At 38.4% G+C, this 10,067-nt stretch overlaps 1 protein-coding gene across 3 annotated transcripts; it reads left to right on the top strand.

Moving 5' to 3' along the window:
• The first annotated feature begins 390 nt into the window (after window positions 1-390).
• Window positions 391-8,796, top strand: rdh13 (retinol dehydrogenase 13 (all-trans/9-cis)). Of its 3 annotated transcripts, none has more exons than NM_001011000.1 (7): window positions 391-493; window positions 2,569-2,687; window positions 4,143-4,298; window positions 4,481-4,585; window positions 4,765-4,977; window positions 5,985-6,086; window positions 8,290-8,620. In NM_001011000.1, the coding sequence occupies exons 1-7, from the start codon at window positions 429-431 to the stop codon at window positions 8,517-8,519; spliced, it is 990 nt and encodes a 329-aa protein (NP_001011000.1). In that variant the 5' UTR covers window positions 391-428; the 3' UTR covers window positions 8,520-8,620. The 3 variants fall into 3 exon arrangements, with proteins under 3 accessions (NP_001011000.1, XP_017949354.1, XP_012818383.1); XM_018093865.2 differs by lacking the exon at window positions 391-493 and adding an exon at window positions 575-593 and having other exon boundaries at window positions 8,290-8,796; XM_012962929.3 differs by lacking the exon at window positions 391-493 and adding an exon at window positions 579-593 and having other exon boundaries at window positions 4,116-4,298; window positions 8,290-8,796.
• Window positions 8,797-10,067: the final 1,271 nt, after the last annotated feature.

Here is a 10,067-nt window from a genome sequence, read left to right as displayed (position 1 = left end):
ATTGTTTTCTTTATTTGGATGCTCAGTAAATTTCCCGTTTCTGTTGTACAATAATTCCTTTAGTGAAGCTCCTACGCCCTTCCAACAGCTGAGTTGGGGAGTCGTGTGTAGCAGCGCTCTATCCTTGAAAGACACTAAATGCTCAGTATGATACACTATTCACATGTCTTCCTATAGCTGCTTATGTACTGCTCCAGTCATGTGTTCCAGCCGCGCAGCCGCCTGCCGCCGAACTGTCATATGCATAAGCCACAGAAGCCTGACCCCGGCGCCCATTCCGCGGAGACGTAAAGGTGTCACATGACTGCGCGTAGCAGGAACCGCTCTTCTGAACGTCATTCTTCCTGGCGGCGTCACAGTGACCTCGGACTAGAGAAAACGTGTGTGGCAGTGACTGTGTGTGTGTTAGACCTCCTCCGCATCTCGCAATGAATAAATACGTAGTGCGCGCTTCCATGGTGGGAACGGCTCTCGGGGGTGCGATACTTCTCAAGTAAGTACTGTGTGAGAGCATGTGCCTCTGTCAGTGGTACGTAAGCTGCAGAGCTCTGAAGAGATGGTTACCGGGTGACGTTTGACTTTGTGCCGTGCAGGTTAGGATCAGCTGGAGTGGTATTGTTTGTGTGCTTCAGTTGTGAACCATAAGTGTTACATGAAACTTCTTTGGAGGAACGCTGTATCCCATCACAAAACGAATCTTGCAAATAAATTGAGTGCTAGCTGTTTGGCTTTCTAAGATCATAGCATACGATAAAATTCTAGTTTTTAAATGGAATGTTCACCAGAGTGGTAGGAATTTGCAGAACAAGAACTTTACCAATAATATTTTTTTTTTTTGAAATACCTACTTTCTATTATATAACTGTTTAAAATATCCACCTACCTTCGGATCCCCGAGTAAAAATCGTAGAAGTCTTAAAGTCATAGCTACTTACCCCGTCTATTGTATATAGTTCTAGTTATTCAGTTTTTAAAGATAACAAAGTGAGGGATCCAGGGTGCCCCATAGAGAACCCCCTGGCCCCCGAAGGAAAAATCCAGACTACTTATTAAACTATGTTTACTACCTGTATCTCATCATAATGCTTTGGTACACTATGATATTGTAACTATGCTTGTATATACGGTGATATTTGGAAAGTAGCCTGTATGTCTTTTGCTTTTTCAAATAAAAAATATATTGAAATAAAAAAAAAAAAAAATATCCACCTACCTGATCTTCCAGGATAGTTTATCCCTCTGGAGGAGGGGGTCAGTCTCATTCTCATACATAGTTAGCCAGCTAGATTGATTTACAAAGGAATGACATGGGCTAGCCTAGGCACATGCAGTATTGATTAATGCCACCCTAGACAGACTTATGCACTCTCTCACCTACTGCTTAACTCTGCATTTCTCTTACCCAAATTGGGTAAGGGCCTAATTGGTAAAGTTCTTCTTTTGCACAGTCCTACCACTCTGGTAGGATTATGAAAAAGTTGAATATCCCCTTTAATATTGTATGCAGGTTTGAGGTTGAGAACTTTTAATATGTTGTAGACTTTGATATTCTGAGACAATTAGCAATTGGTCTTCATTTTTGTTTTTCAGTTATTATGCTGGGGTCAGTGATCCACATTTGAAAGCTGGAAAGTGGCAGAAGAGAAAGGCAGATAATTCAAAAATTGAAACAAAATGAAAACCTAATGCTATCAGTAGGGCATTCTATAACATACTAAACGTCAACATAAAGGTGAACCACCCCTTTAGGGCTCTGGCACACGGGGAGATTAGTCGCCCGCGGCAAATCTCCCTTGTCACAGGCGACTAATCTTCCCGAACTTACCATCCCACCGGTGAAAATGTAAGTCGCCGGTGGGATGGCACACGTTGCGCAGGCGATTTCTGCAAATCACCGAAGTTGCCTTGCGAGGCATTTTTGGCGATTTCCCGAAATCGCCTGCGCAGCGTGTGCCGTCCCACCGGCGACTTACATTTTCACCGGTGGGATGGCAATCCGGGGAGATTAGTCGCCCACGAACAGGGAGATTTGTTGCAGGCAACTAACCTCCCCGTGTGCCAGAGCCCTTAAGGAAATATGTATTTAATGAAGATGCAAATAAAGAAATAAATTATATAATATATATATATGTGCACTAGTCATCATATTGTTTTTTTTTTTTTTTTATTAATTTTTCCCAGTTGTTGCTGCTTTTGCTGATCAGAAATAGTAATCCATAAATGTTTGAAGCAGTTGCTTGTCTACATACCTGCATCTGTGATTACTCGCTCTGTAAGTGCCATCAATGAGGCAATGTGGTTCCTGAACTGATGGAAAAATCAAACCTGTCTGATGAAGATCTGCTGTTTTCAGGCCAGATGTTGGTCGGGCAGGCCCGTACACTGGCCGATAAGCTGCTGAATAGGTCTAAAGTAACACCAGTCTGAAACCTAGTTAGCCCAATACATGTCCCGTGTGTTAATCTTCAGGTTCCTATTATATAATTTAAACTAAAAGCATTTACTTGCCTGATGTTGCACACTGGCTAGCATGAAACAAATTATTTCTTTGTGCTTACTTTTTTTAAGGGATTACACAGGTGGGGGAAACTGCCCGAGTAAAGCATCTATAATTGGACAGACCGTCATTGTAACTGGAGCAAACACAGGGATTGGAAAGGAGACAGCACTGGAGCTTGCAAAAAGAGGTAAAGTTGTACATACAGACTAAACATTCTTACTATGTTATAAACAGGGCTATTGGTGAAAAATGTGGTTGTAATTGACTAAAATAGATAAAATAATGATGAGCCTTTTTTTAATAAATATTTTAGAAAACTGCAAGTAATGGCTTCTCTCATCAATTTTTAACTCCATTGCAACTGTGAATACAACATTTTCATCATGTGTATAATAGATACATGTCTGTGTTTCTCAAATACAAAAAAAGGTAAAGGTAAGGTAAAGTAAAAAGGTCTAATGGCAATATTGTTGCAGCATGTTGTTAAACAGGCCGTGGCCATGTACGCAAATCATCTTCAATACGATCCACCTCTAGGATGACATCTTATGGTGATGTTTATATAAATGCCTTGCCAAAGCAGTTTCACACTTCTCTGAACTTTTTTTTCTTGCCTTTATCTCTTTCTATCAGTATTATTATGTTTACTCTAATGTTGGCAATTGTGAATGTTAATTATTAGATTTCAGCCAATATAAAAATGGTTTGCTTCCTTCTGTGTAAATGGTATAGATGCTTGCACCTTTGATTTTCAAGTCTGGACAGGCATGTTGAATTTACCAATATGATTAAAAAATCAACAGTGTTTTAATCTTCTAAGCTTTCAAGTGCATGAGCAGCTGGAGCTAGTCAGGAATTAGCTCCAACTGTGCATGCACCAAAAAGCTATGTCCACTGACAAAGGAAGGGAGATGATCCAAACATCCAGAAGATGGCGCCTGTGAACTCCACTGCGCTACTCTGCATTTATGGGTCAGCTTTTCAAACAGAGACACTTTTGCATCTAATAGACTCTTCAGGGAGGGTGGCAGTTGAGGGCAGTTTATGAGGGCTTTGTCTGTGTGGGGGTTTAGTTCTCCTTTAAAGCATAACTAAAGCATACCAAAGGATTTGACCATATATTTATATGTATTGGTCTTCTATATCAGTCCAAAGTCACAATGGTACTTCAATATTCCAATCAGTGTCACATTATGTAAATGAAAACTGATGTATTCTTCATTAAAACTTAATAATATTCAATTAAGTTTAACTTCTCAACATTGATTACGTTCAATGTAAATGACACTTATAAAATTCTGCTTTGGGCATAATTTTGGATTATTATTGGTTTATCGCTTCCCTGGGCTAATGCAGTAAATTGAGTAAATATAATAGCATTTATAGTTAAATTCCTTTTTTTGTTCTCCCCCCAGGCTGTTGTTTACTCAAGGGTCAATGATTTAGTGTGTGGAACCACTTGTTTTATTCACTCCGCTTTGTATGTATGTGTTTGCCAATATAATAACAGATTAGGAAGTTTATGTTAACAAAATACCATCATCTATATAGGAAGAGTATATCATCTGCACTTTGATACTTATATATATCTAATCCATTTTTTAAATGGTTCTAGTTCTTTCTTTATGGCACTGAATTTCAGGAGGCAGGATAATTATGGCATGTCGTGACATGGGAAAATGTGAAAATGCTGCAAGAGACATACGGGGAAAAACACTTAATCATAATGTGTTTGCAAGGCATCTAGACCTAGCATCATCTAAATCCATTAAAGAATTTGCAAAAACTATAATAAATGGTAAGTTGCTAACATTTGTTTATCATACCCTGAAAACAGATTATACGTGTGATATCAAATTGCATTTCTTTCTTATTGGGTGTCCCTGACATTCATAGTTACTGCAGAGTGGATATAGGAAAAACCATTTCCATCCAGCAATTAATACTTATATTTTGAGTCTTGGCCTTTGCCTTTTGCAGAGGAAGAGCGTGTAGACGTATTGATTAATAACGCAGCAGTGATGAGGTGTCCTCACTGGAAGACAGAGGATAACTTTGAGATGCAGTTTGGAGTTAATCATTTAGGTAAGTAAATATTCTTATCTAGTAGCAACAAATAAAAATACTGGGACATGAAATAGATTTACAGATCATTGAACTTGTAAAACCCCACATGCACATTGTATAATTTAAAACTGTTCATATAATGAGTTGCCATTCTCTTAATTTGTCTTAATACTTTTCATTGACTTCATCTGGTTTAGGTCATTTTCTCCTTACCAACTTGCTGCTTGAGAAGATGAAGCGGTCTGAGAATTCCAGGATCATTAATGTATCATCCTTGGCACACATAGCAGGAGATATTGATTTCGATGACTTAAACTGGGAAAAAAAGAAGTACAACACTAAAGCAGCATATTGCCAGAGCAAGCTTGCTAATGTCCTTTTTACAAATGAATTGGCCAAGAGGCTGCAAGGTGAATACAGTCATGTCAAGCGAAGTAAAAGTGAAATCAGAACTATGACATTTAAGGTGTTGTCAGGCATTGCTGCAACAAACCATATTTAATCAGAATAATGCTATACACAAGGCCAAATTTACTAAAATTTGAAAAATGCTTTCAATTTCTTGCATTTGTCAGTGAAAGGATCATTACTTATGTTTTCTAGCTAGGCTTCAAATCCTTGCATTTGTTATTTCTTGTTTTGGAGAGTAGTAGTCAGCACCAAGCCTTGTGATTAGTTAGAAGTAGTGCAGGTTCCCCAATGGCCACTTTCCATCGGCACATCCAGGTACAGAAGAACAGGAACAGCACCTAGCAGGTGCTGTTCCTGTTCTTCTGTACCTTTGTTATTTCTTGTGTCAAGTATCAAGGCTGGGAAATTTGTTCACAACTCAAGCTTTTATTGGAAGCTGTACTGGAAGCATGTTTGTGACCACCTTTGCATTTATTTGTTCAGGCCAACTAACCCAAACCATTGGAACTGCAGCCTGCAGTCTCCACTTCTTTATTGCCAATAAACAGATTATCCATCAGGACTGCTAATTGTCAGTTTACCAAGACTGCAGGATTTATTTATTTTGTTTGAATGGCCCCCAGAATTATTATATATTCCCAAATAACTGTGCTGTGTGGTAAAAATTGGCCAAATTACCTGACCAAACCTTTGCATGTATGGACAGCTTCCATCCAATCATCTTACAGTCTAAGGTTAATATTACATTGCAAAATTTAGCACATTTGTCACCAAAAACTAGCACAAGGAGCTACTTGTGGAGCTTCTCAATGCCATCATTGGCAAATTACCTACAATTATTTATACTGTTTGATTTATGTGACTTTGTAGCAAAGATAAAAATATTCAGTGTACCATCTATCACACACACACACACACATTATCAGACAAGTTTATGTGCAAATTTGCAGATATATATCTACATTTAAGTATATTTTCTCTAAAATACTAACTTTTTTACACAAAGGTACCAAATTGACTGCCAACTCACTCCACCCAGGAGTTGCAGATACAGAACTGGGCAGGCATACAGGAATGCACCAATCTGCATTTTCCAGCACCATTCTAGGTAAGAACATTTTCATAATATTACATAGTGCATAAGGAATATTTACATGCATAGCATGCATTGAAATGCAACAGTACAAAATGCTTGTGGACAACAAGGCAGAACAAAATGAAATCAATTAGCTCATGTCATGATTTTTATGGTGTACTTTTTATTTCTAAATTACACTGTTAACATATGGTATAATTCACTCAACCATTTAAAATTTTATTTATGAACAAACAAATATGTGGTTTTTTTAGTTGTAATATGGGTGTGTAGGCAGCCATCTCAGTGCATTGTGCCTGAGTCTGAGCTTTCATAAAGAGCCAGCGCATTAGAACTGCTTTCAGATAACCTATTGTTTCTCCTACTCCAATGTAACTGGAGGAGTCCCAAGTCGGACTTGGATTTCTTACTACTGAGTGCTATTCCGAGCTGCTATCTTGCTTCCTTTTCCATTGTTCTGCTGATCAGCTGCTGGGGGGGAAAGGGAGCTAGGTGATATTACTACAACTTGCAGCACAGCAGTAAAGTGTTACTGAAGTTTATCAGAGCACAGGTCACATGGCTGTACACCCTGGGAAATGAAGAATATGGCTAGTCCCATGTGAAATTTAAAAATTAAATATAAAAAAAAATCTCTTTGCCTTTTACAAAAATTGGATTTCATTGCACGATTCTGCTGGGGAAGCTCTAATAACTGATGGATTTTGAAAAAACAAAACAAAACATTTTTTTCCCGTGACACTATTCCTTTAAGGACAAAAGACGGAATGTCATATGAAAGCACTATCATACTGCAAAGGGCCTTCCAGACACTATTGCAAACAAAATAGGAAGCATTGACTTGCTTTTACTAAAACTAAGGCCATAAGCCCAAACTAAGGCCACAAGCCGTGAACAACTATCTTTACTATATACATCATACATTCCTTTATGCAGATGGCTGAAACAAGCTAATCAGTGATTAGTTGTGATAGGTCATTGCCCAGGTGCAAATGTTCCCAGATCTGACAAATGAACACCAATATGCGATAGATTGAATTAAGTTACATTTGTTTGTCTTGTTTGAAACTATAAGCTTTGTTAGGTAGTTACCTAGAGATCCCTGAACAGCATACACCCTATAAATTTCTGTTTACAGGGTAGATGCTGACCACACAGTGGCAGCATAGAGCAGTCTGAGGGCTATAAAAGGCTGACTGACTGGTATGCACCCAGTGACACAATAGTATGTACTTAGGCCGGTAGCTTTTTCCTGGCATCTGCCAATCCCAGATTTTTCCATCAGATAGTTCTTATGCACCACTCATAAGAACTTTTCCACTGCTCCAAAGTCCAATAACTTAAATTTTTACACCACACCAGCTAATACATTGCATTATGCAAGCATAGTGATCTTAGACTATGGAAACCTATGTTGTTAAAGAACAAGGAAACTCTATATCATGGGGGGTGCCAATATGTTAGACACCCCCAGTGAATTAAATCAAGGAACTTTAGGAAGGACAGGTAAGATTGTGATGTTGCTATAGAATGTTCCCTGGGCCAGTGTATGTGTACCAATTTGATTAATAAGGGGGCTAAATTATTGCCTCACCCCCTCCTATTGCATTAAGGTTTTCTTGCTGTTTAAGCTCCCAAGTGACTGCTTCAAGAGAGAGATTTTGAATTCAGCAGTGAGCACTCAAATTAATCAAATGAAATTTTTACACATGTCTGCATTTGGTAAACCTGTTTTGTCAGTTCATGTGGCCAGCAAATGTTGTTGCTTGTAGATATTTTTCCACTTGACTTCCATGGTGTAAAAAAGCAAATAAGTAGAGAAAAGCACTGCAATAAAGAGAGTTTATCCTGTGTCCACTTCATGTCGAGGCCACCTGAGCTGTACTGGACTGGGCTGGCCGGTAAAAATGTTGCTTGATGCCAAAATAGGGGAAAAAAATAAATACAGGAAGACTCCTATTTTTTTCCAGAAAAGGTGGCAACCATATTCATGTCACACTTTATAAGTCCTTACAGTTCCTGCACCTTTGTCTGAAATTGCTAACCTGATAAATTTTGTCTGCAGTTATCAGAACAACAATAAATTAAAATGCTGTAATAATATTTCTATCTTCAAATCCTATTTCCTTATTTCTGTTATCAACTTACTATTTACTGCTTGTATGTTATTACTAGTTGCAATACAAACTTTACAAATTTAAATTTCTTGTTTCAGCTCCATTGTTTTGGTTCTTGGTCAAATCCCCCAAGCAAGCAGCACAACCAAGTGTCTACCTGGCTGTTGCTGAGAACCTCCAAGGGGTATCCGGAAAATATTTTAATGCACTAAAAGAAAAAGAGCCTGCTCCGCAGGCCTTAGATGAGGAGTCGGCAAGGAAACTCTGGGAGGAAAGTGCCAAACTGGTGCATCTTGAGGAAGCATTAACTGAATGTAAAGCTCTGTAGGATTCATATTTGAATCAAGCAAAATACCTTCAATGAAGGTTTCATTTGAAAGATAACTTTGTAGTAATTATTTTTTTATCTATAAAAAAAATAAAACAAAATATTCACGTGTTACTACTAAATTGATAAATCAACCTTTTGTTACCAAAGGGCTATTGTTAATAGAATAGTAAGTCACCATTTTCAAGTACTTTCAGGCATTAAGCACAAGCAATATATGTTCTTGCTTACACTGTAACATTTACAATAAAGCAGTGGTGCTCACCATGTCAAGCGATGGAGACTCCGATTCCTCTTGGTGGGCCATACGGAGTCTATGAACATGGAGTGTTTAAAGGCTGTAATAGACTGGAGATAAAGTTCAGAGTAGTACTCTACCCTTTGCCTAAAGAGACTCATTGGACAAGGACCACAAGAATGCGCCAATGAGCTCCTTGATTGAGATCTGCCAGATATCAGTCGGCAGACTGTTGTGGTGCCCTTTTTATACACGGGCAGATAGATTGCTGACCATGAGTGAGCCTTGCAGGGCACACATATGTTTTCCCGCTGCCAATTTACATTATTGTTGGTGGCATAAGCTGCTGTATCTTTATAATTGTAGTTTGGCAGCCCAGACCCGGCAAAGTTACTTGGTGAGAAAAATGTAGTGGAGCTATTGATAAATCTGTATTTTCAAGGTTCACAGTTGTGTAATTACACATTTGGTGAAAAGAAATGAATATTCATAGATGCAAAGTTAAAACACCAAAATCTATCATACTCGAGTTTTAGAAAATTGACACATCATGGCAAATTTTTAATTGCAAATGTTCGTCAAATTTTGCGTTATGCATTAGTGAAGTACTGATGTTGGGGTTCAGGTCGGCTTACATATGGCTTTCAAATTCTTCCTGTAGGTGTTCAGATGGGTTGAAGTCCAAGATTCAGTGCAGGCCAGTCAGGATTTTTCACTCCCACCTCAGCAACTGTATTCTGTACAGACCTTGCTTTGTTAATATGGACATTATAGTGCTAAAATAGTAATAGCCTTCTCCAAACTATTGCCACAATGTAGGAAACACAAAATTAAGAATGTCTTTGTACTCAGTTGTAAGGTTTGCTTTCACTGGAGCTAGAGGCCTTAGCCCTAAATAGTCCAAGATGATTATCCCTCCTCCTTAAAATATTACTATTACTCATTAACATAGTGTCTCCAAAAGTATGCCAAATTCACCACTGCAGAAAACATGTTTCCAGTGCTCCAGAGTCCAGCGGAAGTAAATTTTATACCACTTCTGCTGACTTGCCTGATAGTTCTGATAATGTGTGCACAAACAGTTTGGAAGTTGGCAGTGAGTGTTCCAGCTAAGGACATATGATTTCAAAAGGGGTGTCTATATACTTTGACTATATCATGTATTTTACTAGTATCAGCTTGCCAGCCCTCAGTTTGCCTTTAAAAATCATTTTTACAAAAAATTAGGTGTTAGTACCACACTTTGGCCAAAATATGTAAGCTCACGTGCCACTTCAAGGCCCCCCATTAACATTATACACCTAAAATAG

This window comes from Xenopus tropicalis, chromosome 5, assembly GCF_000004195.4.
Source record: "Xenopus tropicalis strain Nigerian chromosome 5, UCB_Xtro_10.0, whole genome shotgun sequence".
NCBI classification, from domain to species: Eukaryota; Metazoa; Chordata; class Amphibia; order Anura; family Pipidae; genus Xenopus; species Xenopus tropicalis.
Note: the sequence above shows the minus strand (reverse complement) of the source record. Positions and strands in the feature narration are given on the sequence as shown.

What these genes read in the sequence shown, in the direction of transcription:
- rdh13 (NM_001011000.1), top strand. Translation starts at nt 429, where the DNA reads ATGAATAAATACGTAGTGCGCGCTTCCATGGTGGGAACGGCTCTCGGG. An exon ending in GTTTGGAGTTAATCATTTAG is followed by an intron (nt 4,586 to 4,764) that starts GTAAGTAAATAT and finishes CATCTGGTTTAG; the next exon opens with GTCATTTTCTCCTTACCAAC. An exon ending in ATTGGCCAAGAGGCTGCAAG is followed by an intron (nt 4,978 to 5,984) that starts GTGAATACAGTC and finishes TTTTACACAAAG; the next exon opens with GTACCAAATTGACTGCCAAC.